The sequence below is a fragment of the Scophthalmus maximus genome, chromosome 10, assembly GCF_022379125.1.
Source record: "Scophthalmus maximus strain ysfricsl-2021 chromosome 10, ASM2237912v1, whole genome shotgun sequence".
Taxonomy (NCBI): domain Eukaryota; kingdom Metazoa; phylum Chordata; class Actinopteri; order Pleuronectiformes; family Scophthalmidae; genus Scophthalmus; species Scophthalmus maximus.
Genome location: NC_061524.1, coordinates 15,143,581 through 15,171,453, shown reverse-complemented (window position 1 = coordinate 15,171,453; position 27,873 = coordinate 15,143,581). Strand labels below are relative to the sequence as shown.

The window sequence follows — 27,873 nt, the reverse complement described above, 5'->3', positions numbered from 1 at the left end:
AGACGACGCTGACACTAAGGATTTATTTGAGTCTTTGTGGCTGAAAATGGTGTGAAATAATGGACAACCAGACCGAAATACAGTATGGGTACAGTGCAGTACAGTACCAGCCACAGAGAAACACAAGACTAATTGTTCCTCTGAAAACATAACTCATTTATTATTCATTAATACATTTCCACTGCCATAGGAATTATTTCCAAAAGGAAAAAAAACCCTATGCCCCAGTAATTAGTCTTATTTTTGGGACTTTTTTCTTTCTTTTTTTAACATGACACAGTAGCAGGCGCTAAGGTGAGTGAAACCATGGCAACAAAGCAGACATATACGCATGTGAGGGCGCTGTGAGTTCCACTCGCTCAGTGCGCAGCTATGTGTGTCTCAGTGTACCGGCAGACCTGGGATGTTTCCTCGACCATAAAGCCGTTCCACACGCGTCCATCCCAAACCTGCAGGAGCTGACAGGAGCCGTCAACCTTTTTTTTTTTTTTTTTTTAGAGCTAGCAGAGTCAAAGGAGAAAATGCAGCCTGTGGATTTGGTCCAGAGGCTGCATTTTCACTGCACTTCACTGTTTGCGTTTTCAAATCTGCGTTTGCGATTGTACAAAGCTCTAGATATAATACAAGACAAACGCAGGCACCAGATTACAACGAGCCAAGAGTTTGCGTGTTAACATTGTGGCTGTGTGTGTGTGTGTGTGTGTGTTTCCGCAGGAAGAAGCGGCTCTTCTCTCTCTCTGTGTCTCTTTAAACAAAGCTGAATATGTCTTTATATGGCAGCGCGGCAGCGCGTACATTATACGAGCCGGGCGAGGCAAGAATCTGTTGGCGCATCTCGTTCGTCTCCTCTCCTTCCCTCTGGCAGCGGCTGCACTGAAGGCCCACAGTTGTCACCGCGGAATATTATTATTCAGTCAGACAGTGAAGAGCCTGTTAAACATTGTTTTAATGGGATTTCAAGAATACAATGGGGCAGCGTTTTAAAGTGGGAACAAGATGAAGTGTTTGCGTCGGCCTCTCTCAAGATATAGAGTCACACCCGGTGCACGTCATTTGTCATTATTAAAGGACGGTTGCCAGGCGTATAAATCATGCAACGCAACAGGCATTACAGTAATATTTCCATGCTTATTACTGAGGTGAATTGGTGACAAAAGCATTCAAATCATTGTGTCATTTGTACCCATAAACAACATTTGCATAATGTTATTCCATCCTGGAGGGGCAGGGGGGATTTCTTTTGTCGCTACCTTGTTGTTGTCTTCCTCTGCGCTAAATTAGCAATATTGTCACAAGGGATTATGTTAACACAAATCACCGCCGCTGTGTCTTCTGTTTGTCTATATTTCAGTTGTCTTCTCTCACCCCCTCCTCCCCCACGTTCTTCCCTCGCAGCCCCTGCCTCTGATAGCTCACAGGAACTAGATCCCGCTGATGCCTCTCCCTTGATCTGAAATGAATTAGAGGAAGATCAGTTTTGGATCTGGCGTGTCACTCCATTCCAGCTGTCATATTCAATTGCATCGTAATATATTTTTTTTAGATGGGCTTCGAATAAATATATATTTATATACAGCTGGATTAATATTACGTTCAGTTAGTCTTGTCTCTGTCATGTCGGTGTTTTGGGGGTTTTTTTATTCCCACTTTTTGAGCTGTTATTGGAAAACAGCCGTGAAATCACATGAGGATTATTACGGAGAGGACGTTTTTTATCATTTCTGATTGTGTTTTGGCCCAATGTGCAGGACATAATGGAGAACACACAGAGACGTCAGCCTCTTCACTTCGTCCATCTTCCCCAGCTGCAGAAAACTCTTCCCTGTTAATCCTCAGGAAGAGCAAACAGAGCACTCACTCGTTTTACTTTTCAACTCTTAACTCTTAAACACAGGTCCTCCTCTCTGCAGGGGTCCTACTGTACACCACTGTCTCTTTGAAATATCCAATAATTAGTCTCTTTATCTTGTACCATTTATTCATCTCCTTTTTTAAAGAAAAGAATAGAGTAGAATGTAATTCATTGTTCAGCCGAGGCAGGAAAACTCCTTCAGTCCGTATGAGCAGATTACTTTCTTCCAAATGACTTCCTTTCTTTTTTCTTTTGAGGTTTGTTCCAGTAGTGACTTGTCAATCAAGATGATGAAGTTGCTTCGACGGTGTCTTGTGCAAAATGAACAGCTGTGCTCAGCCCGTGTGCAACATTTAACCAGCCAGCATTGATATCAGATCCGAGAACATCCGCTGGCGCTGAAATGAAAAGTGTTCGACTCAGATTTGACTGCCAGTAAAGAGGGACAGATCGACTTGCTTGCAGCACCAGGCCAACTCTTGAAAGGCCACACAGACACCAGATAATCCAGCCTGGACTTCTGAAACATGGAGGACGTGTGGCAGACAGTCCCACATGCAGATTTGCTGAAAAAGTTGACTTTTTATTTAGTCTGCCTTTGGTATCCAGCACGTTGGAAGGAGATGTTTATTTGCTTTTAAATGTTCCAATTTAATGTACTTTTTGGGGTTGAGAGTTCTCATTTCCTGTCATGTTGGAAGAGAACAAGATCTCTTTCAATATCCTCCTCTGACAGTGCTTGTGTATTTGTGTGGGTGAGATTCTCAACTTGTGGTTAAGTCAATAGGACAAGGGTGTTTGCTGTGGCGCGATGCCCAGACGAGCTGGAGCTCCCGAAACACGGTGTGCATGAGCAAAAGTCTTGTGCATCGCTCCCTTGTACAGGTAGCGTGTGCATGTAAAAGTGGGAGCTGATGTCACCGTGAGACACATGCAAGCTGCACTGCATAAACAAATCTGCTCCGGTGCTCAGATCTCACCTGCAGTGGGTAACACAGACTGTCTGCGCTCGAATCCAAACCTCCCACGAAACACAATCTGCCCTAACAGTTCTCGGCTCTGATTTGCCAGCCAAGGAGGGGGACAGGTCAGCATTCCACAGTCCATTCACATACACACACACGCACACACACACACACACACACACACACACACACACACACACACACATACGCAGACACACAAAAAGCCACAAATGAAGACGAGACAAAAAACCAACACCCACACAAACAGTTTTGTGTTACTGTGGGAAATGCCGGAGATTGCTGCATTCATCTCTGAATAACTTGTTCAAAACGTTCCCCTTTCGCTCACATGTGGACAAACACACACATACATAAAGAAACATTAACGGACACACAAACACATTTGCACATGCATTACATATAGCAGCAGCTTTATTCAAACTGTGGGTGACAACCAACTGTCCCAATGTCCCAACTCTCTATATCTGGTACCTGTTGTTCGGCCCAGTCACGAGCAGCGAGAACAATACGTATAGTGAATAAAGCCAAACAAAATGTTTTCTGAAGTGTAAGAACTAGTCAGGTGAACGCCGTTCTGCAACGCAGGGGTGATGATTTTATTAACTTTACGAGTCAAACCACACTAACCAAGAAACTCAGGAAAAAGTGCCTCATAATGCTACCTCAACGCTCGAGACTGAGGACATGAGAGCGAAGAAACCGCAGTGATGTTCGGTGTTTTCTTTTGGTGCTTTTTTTTCTCTCTTCATTGCAGGGTCAGTATCACCATCTTCAGCATTTCACAGCGCAGGCTTCAAATAGAAACTGGCAGTTTTGGAGAGCAGCGGAAACCAAGAATATTTTGCTGAAATAAATATTTCATGAAGAAAAAAAGGCTGTGTGTGTGCGTGCCTGTGTGTGTGTGTGTGTGTATGTGGGCCTGCGTGTGTATTTATAGTGTTGTGGGTCATTATGATAATTTAAGGCTGAGGCAAAGTTATTATTTTCTGCTGAGGTGCAGATTCTCACACACACTTGAGGACCAGAATGAAATGCAATATGAAGGCATCATCTTTCGTTGCATCCTCAATATAAACAGGAATTCATATGTTCAGCCACGAAGGAAGTTCGAATGAAACAAACCAGTAATTTAATTCACTTGGTTTACGTCCGCTGCATATCCCGAAAAGGTCAATCAAACAAAACCACGACCCAATATCTTCACTACCCCAGACAACATGTAACCAAAAAAATCCTGAAACCAAATATAAACACTCGTGACAAACGCACACTGACTAACTGACACGGAACTGCGCGATTCCAGCTTCACCGCAGACCCCAGCTGCTCATACCACTGAGCTACGTTTAATATACTTCTGTCTGTTGTCCGTGGCTGCAACACATTGGTCCACTGTGAAATATCACTTTTCATCAGTTGACGACAGGATACCTTGAAAATGAATGATTGCGTTCATTTCGGCCTCAGCTGCGCAGAGACTATTGCCGGCGTAGCCTGCCAAAAACCGCGAACGCAATCGAGACAACGTGCCGAGCGCGGGAATACTGGCCTTCTGACAGCAGGCGTGTAAAAACAAGCTACTCTCACATTACCGTCCAGTCAATGAGCATGGTCCGATTTTGGTGTTAGGCTAGGCAAGTATCTATGAAAGACAAATAAATGACATAAGTATGAATGAATGCAGAAATTGATAATTAAATACATCAATAAATGACAAAATAAATACAGTTTGCAATGGAAAAGGCTATTTCTGTATTTCTACATTAATTTATTTATTTCTACATGCATTCATTTATTTCTTCATTTCTACATTTATTTATTTATGTATTTCTGTGTGCATATGTCAATTGGGTAGGCGGACTTGACCAGTCTAAAGCCGGATTGGTTACAGCGGTGTGCGGATCCAATCTACTACATCTGTCTTGACCTGGCCAGTGCGACGGAGCTGCCTTTAGCTCAGTGTTAGCCGCTTAGCTAATGGAAAGTAGTTGATACTCAGTTCTACTTAACCTCGTATCAGTTAACACTATGGAAAATTTGTTGGAGATATTGCAAATGATTCAAGATCTTTGGCGAATGACAATAAATGCACCCGCTGACTATGTCCAGTTTAACTTGGGAAGACTCGTGGGGGATTTAGTTCAGCCCCGCGCTCACATGAATGTCCAAGTTGACGCGGCGGTGCTTCACAATCTCCAGGAAGTCGCCACCCAACTTCACATAGCCTGACTTGGAAGTCCCATCATACCTTTTAGCTCCTGATGTAACTCAGGCTCATCTTCGTTTGGGCCACACTGCTGGAGACGTTGCGCCGTTGTTCAGGGTGGGCGATTTGTCGGAGGATGGGACAAGGTTGTTTTAATCACCGTTCTGTCTCGTCTGTTTGGGTTACATTGACTCCACCGCGCAGCAGGAACTGCCAACTGTAGGTCCAACAGTACGTGACTGTATGATTTTGTTTTGGTTGTCCGTGGCTGAAAAACAAATGTCTCACATGCTCATATTACTTGTCCTCAGAGATTTGTGCTTTAATTCATTGTGTAGTTCCGACACTCAATATTAATTGTACACAAACTCATAAACAGTATTGAGAGAGATTTAAACGTTTAAATGTAGAAAATGAATAAATAAATGTAACATACAGAAACAACCTCTTTCATCCCAAACCAATTTATTTTTATGTATTTCATTATTTATTTATTTATATGTATATATCATTTTTTGTCGTTCATAAGTAGATATAGTATTATATTGTGTTTTGTGTTTGTTTGCATATATATATATATATATATATATATATATATATATATATATATATATATATATATATATATACACACACACACACAGAGAGAGCATGCTTCTTGTAGCCGTGTGAATTATCCATCTTTTGTGTTTTCTATTATGTAATGAGCGTCACATCCTCACATTACTGCTAGAAACATTTAGTCTCGTTCCACTTCCAACACACTGTGCACATAAAATAGACACTAATAATGAGTTGCAGCTCATCCACTGAATTGTTTCCTCAGGCTCAGGTTTGCGTGATGTGGCGAGTGTGTTCCGCGTGTGTGTGTGTGTGTGTGTGTGTGTGTGTGTGTGTGTGTGTGTGTGTGTGTGTGTGTGTGTGTGTGTGTGTGTGTGTGTGTGTGTGTGTGTGTGTGTGTGTGTGTGTGTGTGTGTGTGTGGCTGAAAGCCTTGAGGAGAAAATACACTGGAGAATGCCAAGTGGAGGCGAAGACACACTCGCATGCACAAACGCACACAAAAATACATGTGAATGTGAATACAAACACTTTTACACCCCAAAGGAATCTGTGCCAGTGTGTGATTAGATATGCATCTTCTGAAGCAATCTGGAGCAAGCAGCGGGATCCTGGCAAATAATATTAGTTCTGCATAATTCTCATTTTGTTACAGCTCCTCCATCTTATTTTTGGATTCTGTCTCCATTCATGAGCGCTGGCTGCTGTTGTGTCTTTGTGAATACATTTGTGTGTGTGTGTACATTTGCACGCCTGTGTGGGAATTTGAGCGCCGCTGCCAGAAATGTGATCTAAGCAGCCCTCAGGCAATGTGTATTGTATAGTGACAGAGAAAGTGACTAATTTCAGCACGTCATGAGTCATAAGAACAAGTTCTACCAAGAAAATAGCCTCTTAGTGTTTTGTTTTTTTCACCCACTTTCCCCAAAATGGACGGTCACAAGTCCATTTTGTCTTATCAAAAACATCTTCCTGCCTTTGGGTGTGTCAAGAGCACGGGAAACGTGATTTTTGATCTGCCACATTTTTTGCCATAATGTTTTAAAAAATTTCAACCACAAGTCAACCTTGTAAAACCTTGGTCTGCCCATGAATTGAATGAATTTGCTATTCTTGAAAGGAAAAATAAGAAACTGGAAATATAGTATTTCCAGGCGGAATCTAATAAATGTTTAATATGAGCACTTCCTTATGGTGCATTAAACATATGGGCTACTGTGTGAGTCACCGCAGCATGACCACTGTGCACCAGAGAACCCATCTGCTTGTGGAGAATAACAGCGGTGGCTACAGTAAACACAGTATGTACACAGTATACATAGTACAGTATGACTGACAGTGTTCCCTAAATATGAGAACAGGCTTAGATCTTTCATAAAATTAGGCCTCGCTGTGTGATGGCAGAAACAAGTGATTCATGCTTTTAAAAAAAGGAATTCGGTGTAATATTCCCCTGGGGACTCACTTTGTCTGGCGATTTAATAATGTTTTATTTCATATATATATATCATGGCTGGGTACAGCTCTTCTGTATTCTGAAGCACTGTAAAATCAGTTTATAGTTTTGCTTATTATGGCATGAATAAAGCTCTTCTCTGTAATTCAATTCAATTCAATTCAGTGTTATTTGTCTAAGGGAGTTACAACTGTACAGACATGTTTTGAAGAATTGCATCTATGGTGAGAATATTTAATTATCTCGATGCCTGTTGGAACATTAGTTTAAAGCTCTGAACACCTATTCGTATATTGCCTTTCAGTGAAAAAAGAAATCGGAGTTTGGTGGTTTTGCTGTTGTGCTTGGTCCAGAGTGGCTGCAAAAAAAAAATGGAAACGGAAACTGAGGCACTTAATTTGAATTATTGATAGTCAGTGAGATTTTCAATAGCCCACAAAAAAGAAAGCCCTCACCTATGTAGAGTGCGGACACGCGGAGTGGGGAAAGCACTTTGCGTTTTTGAGAGTCCGACCTTGCAGACTGCGCGTGGGAGACGAATCATCCTCGGGTCGTGCATTAATAAGAGCTCACGTCATGTAATTATCATCCCCCCACCTCTGGCCCCGCGGCGTCGTCACTTGCGGGCGCGCGCCACACGCGTGCGCTCGCGCGCCCGCTCTCCTTGGCCAGGCTCCTGCGCGCAGCCGCGGAGTCCCGCACAGCACGAGCGCACCGCTCCGTCGTCTTCTGCACGGGACGCATCCCGCAAACCCTCCTGCACCGCAACATGGCGACAGAGGTAAGGAACCCCGCTCCCTCCCTACCCCGTTTTTTCTTCTTCTTTCTTTTACGCACAAAACCCGGAGAATGACTCCATAGCATTTACCTTTTTTTTTTCTTTCTTTCCAAGAAGTGCAGGGTTGAGAAAGGCAGTCGTGCACGATCGTCTCGCTCGTCGTCGCCACCGATTTTTTCTGTGACTTGATCGTGGGGGCTCGGGTGAATTTCGAACACATGACTCGGTCGTGTGACGCTCAGGCTGACCGAACATCTTCCATTCACGAGCCTCAGTTTCACTTGAACTCTGTGGTTGTGGACGGACACCCTCACATATAAAAAAATATATGATCTATTAGTACATAGTTGCGGTGTAGTTTCTCGTCTGTGTTGCCAAGTAAGAAACTGATGAGACCGGCTGATGAGAGTGGTGGTGGTGATGATGATGATGGAGCAGTCAGCACCATGGACAGGGGCAGCCTCCCTCCCTCTGTTTCTCCTTCTGACATACTTTCAAATTAGCCTGACAAGGCTTTTTCCTCCCATAAATATATCGGGTTTTTTATAATGAGCCACATAGTAAAGCTGCTGTTGCACACACTGTACTCACCCCTCCGGATTCACGCTCCCCTCACCACCTGTAAATAACGTTTTCCTTTAGTTGGCAACTCGGAAAACGTCCACGAAACAGAAGTCCGTGTCAGAAGTGGATTTGTTAAGACTATTGTTACTCCAAATAGTATCAGCAGCGTTTTGCTGTTTTTTAATATATATATATATATATATATATTTTATTTTATTTTTACAGTGGTTGAGTCCTGTGTGTGTTTGTGTGTGTTCTATTTAGAGCAGTGCTGGTTGTACATCCTCACAGCAGCAGGAAGGAAGGAGCTGCGATACCGCTCCTTCACACACTTAGGGTGAAGCAGCCGGTCACTGAAGCAGCTGTTTAGTGCAGAGACAGTGTCCTGCATGGGGTGGGAGTCGTTGTCCATCACTGATGATCACTTTGCTCCTCTCTCCCACCACCTGCACTGTGTCCAGGGGGCCTCCCAGGACAGAGCTGGCCTTCCTGATCAGTCTGTCCAGTCTCTTCCTGTCAGCTGTTGTGATGCTGCTGCTCCATCAGACCACTCCATAGAAAATGGCTGATGCCACCACAGAGTCAAAGAATGTCCTGAGGAGCGCCCCCTGCACTCCAAAGGACCTGAGTCTCCTGAGCAGGTATAGTCTGCTCTGGCCCTTCTTGTACAGGGCCATGGTGTCTGTCCAGTCCAGTTTATTGTTCAGGTGAACACCCAGGAACTAATAAGAGTCCCCTCTCTCAATGTCCTTTCCCTGGATGTTCATGCTGAAGACATAGCTGCCATATAGTTATCATAATAATGATCTCAGTAGAGGAAACGTCTGTTACTCTAGTACCACTTTGAGACGGGTTAAACATGCGTTATATGCCTGTTTGTAAGTTTATACTGTATATATATGTGAGTGCTAGCTTCTTGCTAGTGCCCGGAAGCCTTCAATTTATTTGTGAGTGAAATTTTGCGTAGCCGTGCCGCAGCCGAAGGTGCAGCGGAATTTGCTGAGCCGGATTCATGATCATTTCTTTTTTTCTGAGCCAGCAGCAATACATTGGCAGAGTGGCCCCGAGTCCCCCCCGGTGGTCTGCCAGGATCCGTGTCCAAGCCCTATTAGTTCCGCGTGCAGGCACGCACGCACGCACGCACGCACGCACTCAAACACAACATGCACATGTGCACGGGTACATACGTTGCATGGAACCAAGGAGACAGATTGCATGTCCAGGACCCATCATTTATCAATGGCATATTTCATGTGGACAGGCTGCTGCAGTTTGTAACCATCAGTGATTGGAGGCTGAAGAGCATACTTTATTTCCTGTACAAGCTTTCACCCATCTGCCTCTCTCTTTCCCTCTCTCTCTCTCCCTCACTCACTCATTTTATATTAGAACTCATTTATTGTCTGCCAAGTCAGCGGATGCACCATGTTAAGTGACTGAGTAACAATCAGCTCATGGTGCAAGCTGTTTGTGCTGCATGGACAGTCTATGGACCCATTAGATCCATCTCTGCCAGATCCCCCTCTCAGTCTGTAGGCTAGCCCCGAATCGAGCCATACACTGTTAAGAAATGAAGTGTCGTGGCACAGTAATCGTCTTAGAGGCTGCATGGCGCACACCCAGCTCACTCCTGAAACACCTTTCTGCTTCCAGCCTCGGTCCCACAGACGCTGATCCTCCACCGAGATGTCATCCTGCAGAAATTTGTCTGTTTTGTCAACACTGTCTAAACTCCGGTGATTTACAGACCTCCGGCTCCATCCGCTTGGCAGTAAACGTGAAATATTGTGCTCCCAGTGGAAGGAAACCAGATATCTTCTGAAAGGATGAGAAGAAGAGAAAGCTGACAGTAAGACAAATGGCGAAAAGGCTAGAGAATGCTCGGATGAGAAGGAAACGTTATTTACTGTGGGTGCTGTGTGTTTCCTTGAGTCGTGGTGACTACAGTAGGAAACATGTCATGGCACTGAGAATCACACAGGCCCATGGATCCAAGCTGGAGGAAATGAAGAGGTTGAGGTGTATCAGAGACGTCATGAACAGACATGACAAAGAAAATAATGTAAATAGCAACATTTTACATTCTAGCAACCGCCCCCACGCGAGGTCATTGATGCATCCAGTGTATTCTTTTACTTTTGGTTTTCGAAATGTCATCGAGTCATTTTTGTCTTTTTGCCTTTCAGCTTCAACTTAACTAAAAGTCAGACGGCGCAGCACGATGCAGAGACCGTTAATAGAGTCTTGTGTGATGCAGAGACGTTAATAGAGTCCTGTGTGATCATTGTGACACTTTAATATTGCCGTCTGCTCGTGCGCTATGTTTAGACGGGGGAACAGACTGTATTTGAACCCTGGTCTCCCACGCAGGAAAGTAAACATCAGTGCTCTGCCAACAGCAAACATTTATCTTCGAGTCTTAAATGGAGACAGACAAGACCAGTCTGCCGGTAAAACACCAACACCACGTGACTTGAGAAATATTTCATGAAGTGCTCCAATGTCAAAGCCGGTCTTAAAAGACCTTCACTGGCTCCCCGTCTCACACCGGATCACTTTCAAAAACCCTGGTCCTCGCCTTCAAAGCCCTCCACCATCTTGCTCCCCCAAATCTCACTGACCTCCTCTCCCCCTACCATCCCACACGGCCCCTCAGATCCGCCTCTGCCCGTCTTCTCTCCACCCAAAAAAGCTACCTCCGTAGTTTTGTGGACAGAGCCTTCTCCAGGGCAGCTCTATGGAACTCCCTCCCCCCAAGAGATCCGCAACTCCTAGTCCCTCACCACCTTCCTCTTCTCCTCTGCCTATCCATAGAACCCCCTGCCCCCCCATCAATCTTTCTGCATTGTTTGTCCATATTAATTTGTGCTTGAGTCTATATGTTTGTTGGCCAACCTCTGATTGCGTTCGTGTGAGGGCCCCTGACCATCTCAGTCGAGAGCAGTATTATCAAATCTTCAGTCGTCAGTCCAGAGAAGTGGCCCGACGTCGCGCTGTGAGACTTGTCCTCCGACAGCCGATTCGGGGCTCTGGCGATCATAGACATTGTCACATATTTAGGATCAAATTCTCACAATGCAACTTCTGCTATGACCCATGTCTACGAACCAGAAGGATATGACTTGAGATAATGCAGAATACACTGCGCGGTGCCTTTTTATAAAGTGAGGAAAAAAAGAACAAACACACATAAACCAAAACAAAGGAAGCTGATCAAAAAATAACTTTGTGGGGCTCCGGGAAAGAGGTGAACCTTTTGATGAGCTGTGAAAAATTCTTCTCATACGTTTCAACGTTTCAACCTTAAAATGGATGCCGTCTCAAGCCGATTGTGACCAAGATTTCATTAGAGCTATATCACAGAGTGTGGCATGTAGACCTAAACAATCCTAGTCGCTAATTTATTTTGAATATACTGTGTCACACTACATCACATTTGGTTCAGATGTAAAAGTTTTTGACCTTTAACCACGACATCCCCAATATAGGCCAAACAGTGTTTGTGTCCGGAACGCACTTTTCCAAGTTGATTAAAATCAGGCGAGTGGTGGGAGAGATGTGAAACAAACGGCTTCATCGGTGGCCTCAGAGAGACGTGACTCCCGCCGGCTTTGTTTAGCTGCAAGCGACATGTAGCCGGGATGTAAGGCAGAGATGAGCGGGTCGACAAGAGGCCAAAACACACCATGACGTCCCCCTGCCCTGAATTAACCTGTCGCCTCCAGATTACGTTCACATGCAGCGTTCAGAGTTGCCAGGAGGCGGCTGGGGTGGATGGTGAGCTTACAAAGTGCACATCCACTGTTCTGTCTGTGCTTAGTTTTAGGCAGCAAAAGCATTTTTGGTAAAGGTTTTCGGAAATAGGATTTTGGGTTGGCTGTAAATAAACACATTGTGTTTAAAGTTACTGTGAACTCTTTGTGTAATAAACAGACCACGATCTTTTCCTAACGTTAACCATGTGCCGTTGGTGCCTAAACGTAACCATGAAAAAATGTTTCATAATGCTTTGGTCACTACAAGTGGATTTTGTGCAGCAGGATTGGATATTTTTGGCAGAAAAAACAAATAGTCTGTGAACATGTTTCTGCTACAGACGGTATCAACCTATATTTGCAAACTTGTAACCAAATTGTAACTTAAAAACATATCCTCATTGCTTTTACAAGAAGGCATACTGTAGGCTGGTTGCAATTATATTTTCCACAAAACATAATTGATGTTGCAGGGAGTTTAGTTATGTGAAATGTGATTAGTAGGAGACAGGGTTGCCTGAATGCCAAACGTGTTGAGTGGGAGTGAAGCCCTGGTTTTTTTCCACAAGCGCTGAGGTCAAGGTTTTGTTAATATTCAGGTTTATAAAATGTATTTACATTTTTTTTGTTTAGTTTCTTTATCTTTTTCTTTTTTGCCTGCTGCCTTCTTTGTTCTTTTTTAAATTATATTACTGTACTTTGTGTGCATCGATCTTTCTTTATGGTTATCTTTCTTTTGCCTGCCTTTCCTTTTTATGCTTCTTTCCTCTTTTGTTTTCCCTTATGTAATCCCCCTTCTTTCTTTCCTTCTTACGTTCCCCTTCCTATTCTTACATATATCCTTATTTATTCCCCTATATTATTATCCTCCTCTCCATGGTTACTTATATTTATTTAAATCATTCTTCCAATGGTTTTAATGCCACATCCTACCTTTCTTCTTCCCTTTATTTGTTATTAGCAGCCAAATAATTCTAACCTGAATAAGTGATTGTGTGCTGGTTATTTCTTATTTTAATAGAGTGACTTGTTAGTCGTGATGGGCCAGAGGTAGCAGGGGGAGGGGGACAGAAGAGAAAGGGAAGGAAAAAAAGGAGGATATTAAAAGCTCTGGCAGACAGCAAGATCTAGGGAGTGTGGATATGATTGTTGCTGTTAGCAGATGAAAATAGCAGCTCGAATGCTATTCTTAGCTGAGAGCGACATATACCCTATATAGAGATGAAAGGTTGGCACTGTGCTACAGTAAAGCTGCTCACAGGGGAATGACTCTCTGGGGCTCATACAGTACATGCAGGTTACCTCATAAACAGAAACTCACGACCTGCTTTGGATAATAACACTGACAAAACTTTGGCTGTGAAAGTTAAATTTAGTAAATATTACATTTTTAAAGGCCACAAATGCACACATGCTGAACACATAAGGTGGGATTGCAAACCTGCTCCCTCTATCTGTTTCTCATTCTGTTTTCTCACCCAATTTTTCTCCCTCTCTCCCACTGTATCTCTAATTACCACCCCCTTGAGGGGAGTAATTTAGATCAGCGGGGGACAAGTTCACAGCGGCCCACTTGCTCGCTGTTGTATGACTCTCAGGGAAATGCCTGTTTGGGTGTAAAACGAAGCACTCAGCACCGGAGTACTGTGAAGGGGAGTGTGTCGGTGTTCATTATTACAGCAATTTGGGCCCATTGATACAAGAGGAACTCATGAGAGCGCCAACTGCACTGTCTACACTGACAAACTACAATGTGTACGTGGCACCTGTTGGCAGGAGAGGACGCGAAACTTGCAGGAAATATTTGATCACTTTATCTTTTGTAGAGGATTTGTTATTGTTATTGAGAGCCGCCGTGGATGAGTGTGTTATGAGCTATAGAGTTTTGATGATGAGATGGGCCTCTTTTTTTACACACCCAGCATTTTTTGCATCCTACCAGTCTTTATATACTGTACATTGAATCAGCTTTTGCCAGTGAAAAGAAATCAGGAACTATCTGGGTGATGCTGATTAGACTGAAGCACCGGTTCTAAAAAATATATATTCTTTAAAAACCAAAGGCAAACTTACTCCGCTTCTACCGTCATTAATATTAATATATTTTGGACCACAAGTTTGATGTGTTTTTTTTTTCTTCTTCTTCCTGTTGTTAGTTCCATAACCTTCAGGAGCTGAGGCACAGTGCGTCCCTGGTAACGAAGGTATTCATACAGAGGGATTACAACGAAGGAACCGTCTGCCGCTTCCAGAGCAAGTTCCCCTCAGAGCTTGACAACCGGGTGAGCACAAACACAGCCACACCCACATACACACATCCAGGCAAGTGTAATGTGTTTGCAAAACCCCGACACACCTGAAACAACAGCCACACTCTCCAACACGGAGAGAGTGATGGCTCAATAAAGCTTAATCGGATCTCCATCATGAGATACCTATTTAGTATCGATATACCAAGCAACGCTTTGTCTTTATTTGGATCTTTTATCTTTATTCGGATCCCTGTTAGCAAAAGCTATTCTTTCTTGTGTCCACTACACGCACACACACACACACACACACACACACACACACACACACACACACACACACACACACACACACACACACACACACACACAGACACACACACACAGACACACACCATTGAATTCACATATGGAGGAGAAACAGAATTCTTCATAAACAAAAACCTTTTTCTCACAGATCTGACCCCAAGAAAAACAGGGCATTATTATCTTTCACCATTTTCAGTTTACACACACAAATCAAAATTTAGTTCCTGAAATAGTGGGAGGTTCTCTTTTAGTTCTGTTCTGTTTTAGCTACTTTCTAAACTGGCCATAGCAGCTAATTCTGCAGTGTTGATGCTTCATTTTTTTTAGATGGATGTCTGAAATCCAAAAATTTGGCATCATGAAAAACTATGAATCTCTTTACATCCCGTCCACAGATGGAGATAGACATTTGTAGCATGGTCTCGAACAACCTGGATTTGTAACTCAGCAGAGAAAAGCAGAATGAAAGTGACACAACTATATTAAAACTCTTCTGTGTTGTTTGTGCTCATAAAAAATAGGTAAAGCTAAAGAAGATGGAGCCACAGTGCTTTTATTATTACTTTCAACACTTGCTGTTTACCCAAGTTGTACATTTTTTTGTATTAGCATCTGTGAATGTTTTGCGAATAGTATCTGAATCCCATAGTTCATACTCAGAGAGCAAGAAAAAAACATAACACAGTAGGAGTCAGATTAAAGGGACCATTAATAAACCAAATCTGTCACTTCACTGTGAAGGTCCTCTGTCAGATGCTCAAACCACTACAGCCTGCTGTCACACTTCTGCCTAATTTGTCATTCTAGCCTTTCTTCATATTCTGCAAGTGAGGTGTGTTTTTAAATAGTTTGGACAAAGTCAAGGTATCTCACGTTGCAGCAGAATGCAGCTGCTTTTCTCTTGGCAGGCTGTTTTATAGCGGAACAGCTCGCTCCAACCGTTGCACCAGAGCACTCTGCTGTCTTTTTGGTGCGTGCGTGCCTTCACATCTCTACTTCGATGTCTGTTTGTGTTTTCGTGGGTAGATTGAGCGAACCTTGCTCGAGGAGACGGTGAAGACCCTGAACTCCTATTATGCCGAGGCCGAAAAAATTGGAGGTCAGTCGTACCTGGAAGGATGTCTGGCTTGTGCAACGGCTTACATCATCTTCCTCTGCATGGAGACACGCTATGAGAAGGTAATAAAGCTGTAGACACCTACATGCTCGAAACGGCGAGACGGAGCTTTTCGTGTATGAAAAGAGGTTCTATCTGACCGAAGACGGCTGCGCATTGAGAAAAGAATAAAAATATTTTGACTGTTATGAGTAACGGCTTTGCTTTAACTATGTCGATAAGTCCAAGTTTTCTGAGAAAGAGAAAAACCTGCTGCCTTCTGGCTCTCACTCCGTATCCTCTCTCAGAGGAAGTGAATAGGCGTAACTCCCAAAGTGCTTAAATTATTCCTTTAAGCCTCCGCTTTGTTTGTATGATTGTTCTTCCTACGGCAAAAAACGGTTCCTCTATCTAAAGTGTTTTTTCAGAGGCCAAGATCTCACAACACGTTTTGTCAGAACCACCTTGGTTCTGTATGTCCTAATAAGAAATGAATATTTGTGTTAAATTCAATTTGTGATATACAAATGTTCGTGGTCGATCCTCTTCGTAAGCGAGCAGAGACGGAAGGATCCAGCGCTGTAATAGACATTTTACGTGCCTGAATTCAGTCTTCCTCATCAAGACGAATCTCCTCCCTCATCTCAAGAATTAACTCTTGACCATCGGGCCTGTTCTGGATTGCAGAGCAAACCTGGAAATACCGTACGTTTCTGTGGACTTCCAGCCATCCTTTTTTCTAACCTGCGTGTTTTCTGTTGAGCGTTGCTTGAGGCTACACAGTCTGACCGAGGTTAGACTGGGTATTAGGCAGACGACACCCTGGACAGATCACCTATCTCTCGCTCAGGCACATATAAAGACAAAAAAAACAATTCACACCCACAGGCAATTCACCAGTGCTCCCTTATTAAAGTATCCCTAATGTCTGGTCCGTGGGAGGAAGCCGGAGTACCTAGAAGAAACCCACTCGGGTATTGGGAGAAAAGCAAACTTTTACACAGAGAGACCCCTGAGGCCAGCAGGTCTGAACCCAGGTCTGGAGCAGTAGATTCACTTTGCAGGGAACATTTCTCGATCAGACATCATTCATTAACAGCTGGTTATTATAAACCCCATGTGCCCGTACTCATATTTGTCCATTTTTTTATGGAAGCAAACTCTCTCTCTCTCATAGACACAAGCCTTTAATTGTGTGTTCTAATGCACTGTGGTCCTCTAAGGTCAGAACACATTATATACACCCACTCGCACGGTGCTGCGTAGCCAAAAAGACGAGGCGATACGATCTGGTTCTCTCTTGCACAATGTTCCCCTCAGCTGTCCGTCCACTGCACTCAACCCGGCTGCTTGTTGCTGCTTGTCACTCGCTGAGACGGAGCAAGTTGACTCGCATACATAACTCAATTACAGACACTGACACGCATGGTGAGTTTGATTAATTTTTCTTGTGATTTCTGCGTGTACCTGCCCGGGTTTTTCGGATGAAACTAGAGTGGCGTGAAGTCCCGGCATGCCTCTCTGTTCTGATCTTTGTCACCCTGCGACCTTCATCTCCCCCGGGCCTCGTCGTGTTTTGTAAACATGTCTTTATCGAAGCAGCACAGAGGCACTGGGAGCTTGACCAAGAAGTATAAAAGGACTTATTGCCGTGCTGAAGCCATGCAGACATGACCCGGTCTGAGGCGCCTTTTCATCTCCCTGTCAGCTGGGTGCCGCTCCATTGAGATCCTGAGACGCTATCAGCGCCGCGGGAGAGTTGTTTATTTCCCTGTTTAACTTCATCATCTTGGCTGAATGAAGTTATGACTGACTATGATCAAATTTATACCCACCCAGGTTGATGCTGTGCCTGTGCGTGTGTGTCATTGTGCAGATTCATTGGAGCACCAAAGCCCTTGATGCTCATATCTCACCCTGTCAAAGGACACTGATTGCTCCCAGCATGTCAGAGCAGATACATGTGCGCACATGCATTCAGAAAGCCTCCCTCACTCACAGCTTGTACCCACCGTCTCCTCTTCTTCTTCTTTTATTATTCACAAGAACGTGGCTGCCCAGACACATGCATACACACACATATATATATAAACGCCAATGTTGCACTTTCAGTCTCGCAGAGGAACACACGCATTTGAAACAGACTGACACCTTTGCTTCTCAGGCGATTCATACACGTGCAGGCGAACACAGCTCTTCCCAGAGGGCCAGTCGCACTCAGAGGCACAGCTTGGATACTTGACTGTCATATTGTTACGCTGAAGAGGACTGAGCTGCCCCGAGAGCTGGCTAGCAGGGGAAAAGATCGGCCCGTTCCCTGCACCGCTCTAAACCCATTAGTCATGGCTGCGGGTTAGGACGTGGGGCTGTACCAACCAGGCCTTTCTGTGTTTGCGTGGGTTCTCTCCGGGTTCTCCGGCTTCCTCCCACAGTCCAAAGACATGCAGAATGGGGTTAGGTTCATTGGAGACTCTAAATTGACCGTAGGTGTGAATGTGAGAGTGAATGGTTGTCCGTCTCTGTATGTGGCCCTGCGATAGGCTGGCGATCTGTCCAGGGTGAACCCCGCCTCTCGCCCAATGTCAGCTGGGAATAGGCTCCAGCCCCCCTGCCATCCTTAAATGGATAAAGCGGTAGACGATGGATGGATGGATGGGTCTAGACGGGGTTTGCTTTTCACATATGATGAATGAGCAGGAGATTGTCCAGGTCAGAGGTGCTCACACCAATGGGGACATTTTTGGAAAACCATCTGTGGCGTCGGGGGAGACGTATGCAGAACGCAACCATAATTGCTGCAGAAAGCATTGTTTTTCTTTATAGTCATCAACACACCCACTCGCTCGCCTTGAATCTTTCATGCTGTATTCTCACATGGGCTCACTCAGACATTTTCTGGAAATTTTACCAGGGGGCTGGCAGGAAAAGTTCTGGAAAAAACGCAACATTTGCGTCCTCACATACAAGTCCCTCTGGAAAAGTTCGAGAAAATGTCTGAACTCAAGTGCATGTCTGAAAGCAGCGGACGTGTTACGACAAAATAAGATGTTATCATCGTTGATATTGTGGCCGCCTTCAAAGTATGGGAAACACTGAGAAGAGTGAAAAATGTTTGTGGTTTATTATGAAACTGTAGTGGGCCAGAGGACGTGAGTTAAACAGGCAGGCTTGCAATGGGGCCCAGGACATATTTGTGCTCAGAATGTGTCAGACTGAGTGATCAGATCTCAAATGTATCTTGGGTGTGTTCACGTCTGTACCAAGATGAACTGTAATGTTACTGCCAGTTCTGAACAGGTCCATAGATGTGACTGACTGATGGAGCAAACCGCTGCCTTCTCATGGCTTCTTCTATGGTCTTATCTCTCAGTTCCCAATTTTCTCTCTAATTTCAATTTGTCCCTTCTTTGTTTGCCCTCCATCAGATAGAAAGGTAGCCTTCCTTCTTCTGCGGTTTTCGTTTCCACAAGCAGCAATCACTTACATTAGCAGCTGTGCCTGCAGCTGCAACAGGCCTTTGACATCCCAGAGGAGCTCCGCTCAGTCTGCTGCCCAGGCTCCACTGTTTTTAAATCTCTCTGGGCTGAGAGTGCTGCTGTGACCTTTACTCAACTCACAAAGACGATGCAAATCTGTCATGTTCAATAAATCAGCGAAGGAATAAAAAAAAATCATAAAATGGTTACATCTCAATACAGCACACAGGATGACTGAAGTTTGTTCCACCTTGAAACATTTTTTTTTTGAATATTGCATAGTATGAAGTTTATTGATTCCAAGGAAGCGTAAGTTTGACAGAGCAAAACACAATCATATAAGTTTTTCTTTGCCAGATTTTCAGTTGCAGTCAAATTTGGTTTTGGTGTAATTAATATGGCTCAACTGTTTTTTCTGAATACAACTTGTCTGATTGGACGATGTTGTTTCTCACCCACCTGCCTCTGTTTTACCAATATCTCAGCAAGCTACAACAGTAACATGAGTTGTAATAAACCAGTTTGAGATACAGAACAATATACAGTATGTGATGCTGTATTATTTGTGATTAACATAAAAATGCAGTTGTGTAGAAGGTTGTGCCTCCTTTGTCCCTCCAGTATATAATATGGGGGATATAGTTATCAGTATGTCCGCCCCTCTGTCTCTAATCATGTTGTTTCTGAAACAGAACTCCACATTTAGAATTTTTTACACTTCACAAAAATATGTTAGCTGGGTAGTGAAGTGGTGGCCTTTCATTTTGTGGGTTTCATGACATTTTTGTTTTCCCTGCAGTAGTTCCACGCCATGTGTTTGACTTGGCCAAATTGAAGGGGAAGGCTCTGAACTCCCATACACAGCATTCTGTTTACGGAATATGGATATGAGGGGATTAATTTGCTATCACTGCATTACAGGATTACTCAACACACCGACACCTGCACACCAAATAAACACGACACAAAGGCAAACTGGAGTGACCATGACATCCTATGTGCATCTGTCAGGTTGTAGGTTGAGAAGATTATGAATTTATGTTCAGTATGCAAGCCGTACTGTATTTATATTGCTATTCTTATCTGAAGCAACTTAAAATAATAATATACGACTTTGATGTGTACCTTCATGAGTTGTGTGTATGTGTTTTTTTAAAAAAAAGCTTTATCACTGACGACAATAGCATGACTTAAGATAACGGGGCTGGCACCAAACGATCTGCTCCGTCGTGTCCTGTGGTCGGCCGGCGGACATGTCATCTCCTGATGACTCTTTTCATGGTCGCTGACAGCTTTCCTCCGCGTACATGAGGCCCAGTGACGCGTGGTGGAACTGACTGACACGGTTAGGCAGAGTTTGGGAGACGCATGGCACATCAGCATTGTTGGTGTTGCTTAAACACTACTTTAGTCCCCAGGGCAAACTGTGTGTACAGTTGTTATGCGGAGGACAATGTATACAAGCACGCGTCTTTGAATTTGTGTGCCAAGGCACGGCCGGTCTGAACCTGGTGCTCAGCCTCCCCTCCGCTGCAGCGATGAGATTTTTTGCATAGTTGATGCAACACTCCAGGCCCGGTGCCAGTGCAATCTAAATAAACTGTCCACCTCACGTTTTAGAGTGTTTCCAAATTGCCCCGACAGTTAACCAAGGCATGACATTTAGCCTGAGAGAGCCATCTTTGGAATTAGGAACCAAAGCTTCCAAATGGAAAACTTCAAAAAGAGAAAAGCTTGTGCTCGTCAATTTTGGTAATTCAATTCATACAGCCTTGCTTGACATGAGCGGCTTGGAACTATGTATAAAAATAACTGCCGCACTTAGAGCATAATGGAATTACCCTGCGTTTAGATTATAATGTTCAGGAAAAATAAAGACGGGCAATGACTTGTGAGAGTTAGTATCATGTGCTGTATGCTAACTATTCGCAGACGGGCCGCAAACTCATTTCTTCCATTTTTCATTTTTTCCACCCACGACGGCACAGGAGGAGGTTAAAAATTCTGCTGGAGCTCTGCCCGTGTTTATCCTCTTTTAGGTAGATGGTTATGTATGTACCGTAGCGTGCACTTTGAATAATAATATGCAAGTAATGGATTCCTAGTTGGAACGTCTGTTCAGATAAAAAAAAAACAATTTTTTAGATTTTTATGCATCTGGAATATTTCCAAACGCGCCCGTCCTTTTCTAACCCCTCTCCGCTCTGCTGTTTTACTCCAGGTGCTGAGGAAGATATCGGGCTACATCCAGGAGCAGAATGAGAAGATCTATGCCCCTCGAGGTCTGCTGCTCACAGACCCCATAGAGAGAGGAATGAGGGTCGTATCCTTCACTCAACTGCTGCCGTTCTCTCTCTGTCAGAATTAGGAGGATAAAGGCCCAGACGGAACATAAATGAGACGGATAGGAGGTGGCAGTGGTTTAGAAGTTGGAGAAATCGGACCTTGTGAGTGGAAGTCACCAGTTAGAACGACTGGAACCACTAGGAACATCTGGATTGGATAAATGAATAAGAAATACCTAACCGCTCCTCATAAATTACCATCAAGGTGCCCTTGAACAAGGCACTTAAACTCCAGCTGCTGCGAAAGAGCTGTTCAATGACAAGCCATCCTTCCCAGGACTAAATCTAAAGCAAGGCCGGTCTGAAAAAATTATGAATGCTCCATCAGATGTCGTGATAAGGAGAGGTGACAGAGAAGACGATATAAAGGCGCTTGTGATGTTGTTGTTTTTTTTTCCGTCTTGTTCAGTCATACCACTTGTGTCTAACTCCTCAAGTTTGTTCTTATAGAACTTTAAGAAATCTTTGTTGGCCAGAGGCATGTCTCGCCTGAGAGAGAGAGCGAGAGAGAATGTGGCCAGTGGACCATCACACAGCTCTGGCCCAGACGGACTCAAAGAGCAGGCTCCAAGTCACAGGGCCAACCCATTACCAACACTTATTAGTCAATACACTCCTATACAGTATGGTCTCTGTTGTTTGACCTCTTTCTCCCAAAGAGCTGCACAACATGTGGCTCACTCCTATTACCTTTCCCCCCCTCTTAGCCTAAAACTCCAAAATATTTTTATTATTAAGGACCAATTTAAGACCAGTTTCCTTTGAAACTGGTCTCGTTGCCCATCAGGTTTTGGGCTAATGGTCCATCTTGGCTGCAGGTAAAACCTATTACAGAAAAAAAAAGACTTTTCCTGTGATTTACCTGCCACAGACACGTTTTTGAGATTCGGGGTGAATCCACACATTTAGTTTGACTAATGACTTGTATGTTTTTCTTTTATTTTCTAATCATTCACAGCAGTCATGGATCTCTCCAAGTACTGTAGGAAAATCAAATTAGTTTCACTCATTTGAGCTGAGAATGGATGTGACAGGATCCATGGCTGTTGGTGACGGTGTAATTGTAACTCATTTCCTCCAGCACTTTGTCAACCCTGCATTAAATACTCTCTCTGCCACGATGAACCTTAACAGCCACTGTGTCCTCAGCTAGAGATCAGTGTCTTTGAAGACCGGGGATCGGGCAGCTCCAGTCCCAGCAGCAGCGGGTCGTCGGCCGGCAGCAGCGCCCGGTGACTGGAGGGGCAGCGCCAGGCTTACGGGTACCACCACAGGGGCAGCGGGACACTCACCAACATCCGCATGCTGAAACATGAGAGCACCAGGTTCTAAGACGAGCGGCGAGGGGGGGAAAAAGCCTTCACGATCTCCCCGCAGGAGCCTACGACATACCACCTTAAGAACGGGGGCTGGATATGCAACAGAATCAACACAAGTGCAACAGAACCCACACATAAGCAGCAGACACATGTACGGGCCAAAAATCCAGAGTGTCTGCGAGGAAATAGATTTCACTCTCCAACAGCTATCCAACCCAAAATAATCATAATTCTTTTTCGGTTCCCATTTTTCCATTCACCTTCTCTCATTCCTTCACGTCTGTTTCCATGAGTCACACCGCCCCTGTGGTGCAGCTGATTCAGCAGGCTTACCCGTGATTAGACTGGACGTCAATGCTTGATTGTTTTCAGGGGGGTCACTGTCACTGTGTCTGTCTGCTGACTCATTGGTTGTGAAGAGTGGCCTGTGCAGCAGCTCCGAAATCTGGAAGGAGGGAAAAGTACCAGCCCCCGGGGAGACCCAATGTTCTCCGGTCTCGCTGAATGATTGCATTCATGTCAGGTGGTTAGGGTCAAGCTGCTTTGAATGCTGGCAAATTAGGCCTTCTGTGGGAGCGCTTGGTTCGATGCACTGTTCACAGGCATTTGGCTTCACTATCAAACAGCTAACAGAGAGCACCTTGGATTATTTACCCTTCTCATCCACAGCAGTGGATCCTGGTGATCCACATCACAGCTGTAGGACACACACACACACACACACACACACACACACACACACACAAATGCACCCGATTCTGCCCAAGAGCTCATACAGACACATACTAACACGCACATATACACACCGTGGCAAGTGACCATGCATTCACACACACACACACACACACACACACGCACATATTCTGGCAGAGGTGGAATCGACCTAGCCAGGCGGTGCTCTTAGGGAGCAATTTTAATCCCTCTGAGGGATTAAAATTGCACATATAAGGTTTGACTACAAACAGAGCCTTTAATTTCTTAAGTGCCACATGACACTTGGACTCTTGTGTATTAACAGAAATACAGGTATCAGCATGTCATTCTGTCAGTGAAACACAGTTGTAGCTCCCTCTAGGGTCAGACTGAGGAAGTTCAGAGCCTCTGAGAGAAAATGTAGCAAAGGATTGAGAGTGGAGAGAAAGTTGGTATGATTCAAAAAGATTTCATTTCTACTCCCTTGACGAAACTATGAAACTTATATTCATTCAATTTGACTTTTCTAGTACAATGTCGCCAGTACACTCATGGCAAAGAGCCTGTGTGTGTGCGTGTGTGCGTGCGTGTGTGTGTGTGTGTGTGTCTGTGTGTCTGTCTGTGGGGGCTGATGCGACAAAAGAATATCATTATGTTGGAAAAATGCTGATGCCAGAAGACAGCAAACCCACACGTTGTCTCACAAAAAAACGTAACCCTTTTTCCTCATAACCCTGTTGTCTGCATATTTTATTTAATGTTGCCACAGTTTCTGTCTTCTTCTGTCTTTTACCTGTTTCAGTTTTATCTTCAACCTCACTTCATATCATGTGTCCTAATCGACTCTTCCTCTTCTTTATCCACGTAGTTAACGATAAGCAAAACCCCCCACAGAGCTGCTTTACTGCCAGCCCTATACTTTCACCAGAGAAGTTGGCAAGTTGACGTTGAACTATACACTGGGAAGCCGTTGAAGGAATGAACATGTTTGGCTTCAGTCCAGTGTGTTAGTTTAGTTTCAACCTAACATTCTGCTACTCGGTAGAACGAGAGGAACCTACAAAGATAATTCACCACAGCAGCTGAGTTCGGTTGTGCTTGTGTTCAGCCTCCTGTGCTTTTTTTCGATGCCTTCATGTTTCATCCCAGTGGAACGGATACCCAACCTGGGGCTGATGGACCGACCTATTTAAAATGGACTCAACACTGCCAATAGGCGAATAAAGGAGCTCATTGGACAATGTATATAGAAGACAAAAAAACAAAGAGTGTATATGAACTGTACAGTAGAACATGCTTGTCAATATGTATCCAGTGTAAAGATGTCGATGGAAACGCCATAATGCTATTTAAATCCAAAACATCATTGATGGCCAGTGTTAGCATTTTTTATCTTTGTTTTTTTTGGCCATCAAATCACATTGATGCATTTCGTCTGTACGTCCGTGAGCTGCTGTGTACTATGAATGATGATGTTTTATTTGGTCCAAATTTGAAAGTGTTGCTACTGCAGCTCGTGACATTATTAGTAGTAATACTAACATCTCCTATTATTGCGGTGGTGAACAGAGGGGTGACGGTGACGATCCTCAGGTAAAGGTCTCTGTATACAATGTGCCATATTCAAAGGCTGAAGTTCTAGAAGGATACAGTAGGTCCACAGTAATGGTTTCCAGACTGAAATGTCTCGACAACTATTGGATGAATTGACATCGGATTTGGCACAGGTGCCCAGAGGATGGACCCTACTGACTATTCCTCTTGGGCCACCTGCAGTACAGGGAAATATCTCTACAGTACTTTGTTGGATCAGCACAAAATTCACAGTTCCCACACGATGGATCCTAGTGACTCTTCCTGTTGCGCCACCATGAAGTCGACATCTGTTGTTTCGGATGAAATGTCTCAGGATGAATTCCCCCAGCCTCTCATTCAGTGCCGCCATTGGGTCAAAATGTAATCGAAGAGGGTGAACATTTTTTTCCTGCTAAAAAACTGTGGCAGTGTCACTGTGAAGATGTGAGCATGCAAACATTAGCATTCAGCCTTGTTTTGACCATATCTCAAGACATCCCCATGCGTACAATGAGAGAGTAGGAGAGATTCCTGGACAAAGGTTCACAGCGAGTAACTGTCCCGTTGACATTTTAGAGAGGATACGTGCATGTGAGGGTTAAGACGGGATCAAAAACAAATCTGAACCTATCCTCAGAGACTGAGGTGAGATAGAAGTACTGTGTACCAAATGTAGCTTGTTGTTTCAGGAAGGATTTCTCTGATTAATGAGGACAATCAAAGGAGTGAAGATTGCGATACGGCATCAAACGCATTCTCGTAAGAAGATGTGTATTGTTGATACAAGTACATTATCACAGAGCAGATTAAACATTGGGTCCTGGATCCCCTACCATCAAGATAACCGCTGTACTAAAACATGTCTTCGGAAGATTAGTGGAGCTGTACAACTTGCGGTCTGGCCGATGATGCTTTGACCATTTAAGTATATAAATTCTCACATGCCATATATATATATATATATATATATATATATATATATATATATATATATATATATATTTCTCCTGTGCTGTATTTTAGAGTGCAGCAAGTGCGTTACGACCCGTGGAGTCGCGGGTGAACCCAGATACTGTATGTACAGTGTGTTTCGCTGTAACAAGTGCGAGATTATTCATAGCGCAACGTGAAGTCTTCCTAGAAATATAAAAGGTAATGATGTAGAGTCTTGTTACCAGCCCCTTGGAGTTGCTTTGAGCTCTGAGCTGTTTCGCCTCGGGGGCGACCGAAAACTGCATCCATGTTTTAATGCTGCATGATGTGCGTGCGTACACAACGTGACTTCCAGATGATGGAGAGTGAAATCCCTGATGAGCAAAGTCCCCAAGTCGTGCTGCCGAGAGAGAGGAGCACCATGTCCTGATGCTATTTATGTGTTTACATCAGATTATTTACATATTAACTGAAATGAATTCATGTGTTGTTGTTGTTGTTATTGTTGTTTTAAATCTCAAAAGTTATTATTATTATTCAAAGCATTGGGGGAGGAGTTTTGAAGAGGTGAATAAAGTATTTGGTGAAGTTGATGGAAAGAGATTCATCGTGATGTGACTGCAGGCTGCTGTTCGTGCTGGGATCTAACAAGGCTCAGTTCACACTGCTGTTTAGAAAACTCGGCCCCCTGCTGCGTCCCTGCACTGACTTCTTTCTCTCTCTCTCTCTCTCACACACAAATTTCTCAGGATATCCACAGAGGGCAAAGACCACAACGAGGCCGAGTCATGTCGCCAGAGGGAAGGATCTCCCGGAAGGTATACTCTTGAGCCGTGGGCCTCAGTCGGCCTCGAGCTTGGCTTTAGAACAGAGTGTAATGTGAAGTCTATGCTGAGCTGCAATGTGTGAAAAAGTTCAAATCATTTAAATGCAAAGTAATTTAATATTTGTCACACTCGACGCCTTTTAAATTTAATTTATGCTTATTTATAGAGCAGCAGGAAATGCACCGAGTTGGCCGATCATTTTCTCGTACTCATCCACTTGAGACGAGAGGAGCAGTTACTGGGAGTGTTGAGTGGTATGTGCGCGGTAGCTATTGGGCCAAGTGCCCTAAAGGAGGGGTATAAAGTTCAAAAACTGGAATCTAAGGCTAGGACGCAGGTGACCCTGCACATGCTCCAAATTAGATGCTTCACAAAATTTGCCTTGGGCATCGCCAGAGTTCGAGCTAAACACAACTGCTTTCATTTTTGTCTCGGGCACCACCGAAACTGGAACCAGGCCGTTCAAGTGGATCGCTTTCTGTAAACAGTGTAACTTCCACTTACCGAAAGCATTTTGCAGCGGGTGTGTGACTAATAAATAATTGCCCATCAATAATCAACCCTTGTCCATCATAACAGTTGTTTTGCAGGCATGCAACCTCCCCTCTCCGGTATTCGGACTAAGAAACGTCTTGCCGTGAGGCCACAGTGCTAACCACCGGGCCTTCTTTAACGTGTACTGCACATTGTTTCTTTTTTCCAGATTGGTGGAGATCAAAATGGAGATGTAGAAAGAGAATGGTGGATTATAATTCATCAGGTGGAGAGATAATATACAGGGAAACTGTTTTGCTAACTCTATCTCACCTTAAAGGTGCAGTGAGCGATTTAGGAGAAAGCTTGTTTCTCTCTCTGCTGTGATTGTTCTGCTCGGGCCGGGCTGTGATCCCGCGACCT

General features: G+C 44.1%; 1 protein-coding gene and 1 long non-coding RNA gene across 3 annotated transcripts in view; both read left to right on the top strand.

The window, feature by feature from the left end:
* The window catches only part of LOC118284103, a 142,988-nt gene extending 138,730 nt beyond the window's left edge, over nt 1-4,258 (top strand). For both annotated transcript variants that reach the window (XR_007031544.1, XR_007031543.1), the window contains one exon: nt 2,110-4,258. This is a non-coding gene — a long non-coding RNA (uncharacterized LOC118284103). The remainder of the gene's footprint in view (nt 1-2,109) is intronic.
* A 3,459-nt stretch (nt 4,259-7,717) lies between these two features.
* Nucleotides 7,718-26,742, top strand: golga7bb (golgin A7 family, member Bb). Its single transcript, XM_035606752.2, has 5 exons — nt 7,718-7,838; nt 14,311-14,436; nt 15,739-15,891; nt 21,506-21,607; nt 22,779-26,742. The coding sequence occupies exons 1-5, from the start codon at nt 7,827-7,829 to the stop codon at nt 22,863-22,865; spliced, it is 480 nt and encodes a 159-aa protein (XP_035462645.1). The 5' UTR covers nt 7,718-7,826; the 3' UTR covers nt 22,866-26,742.
* Nucleotides 26,743-27,873: the final 1,131 nt, after the last annotated feature.

Coding starts and splice junctions, on each gene's coding strand:
- golga7bb (XM_035606752.2), top strand. Junction 14,437..15,738: donor CCTCAGAGCTTGACAACCGG/GTGAGCACAAAC, acceptor TTTCGTGGGTAG/ATTGAGCGAACCTTGCTCGA. Junction 21,608..22,778: donor TAGAGAGAGGAATGAGGGTC/GTATCCTTCACT, acceptor CTGTGTCCTCAG/CTAGAGATCAGTGTCTTTGA.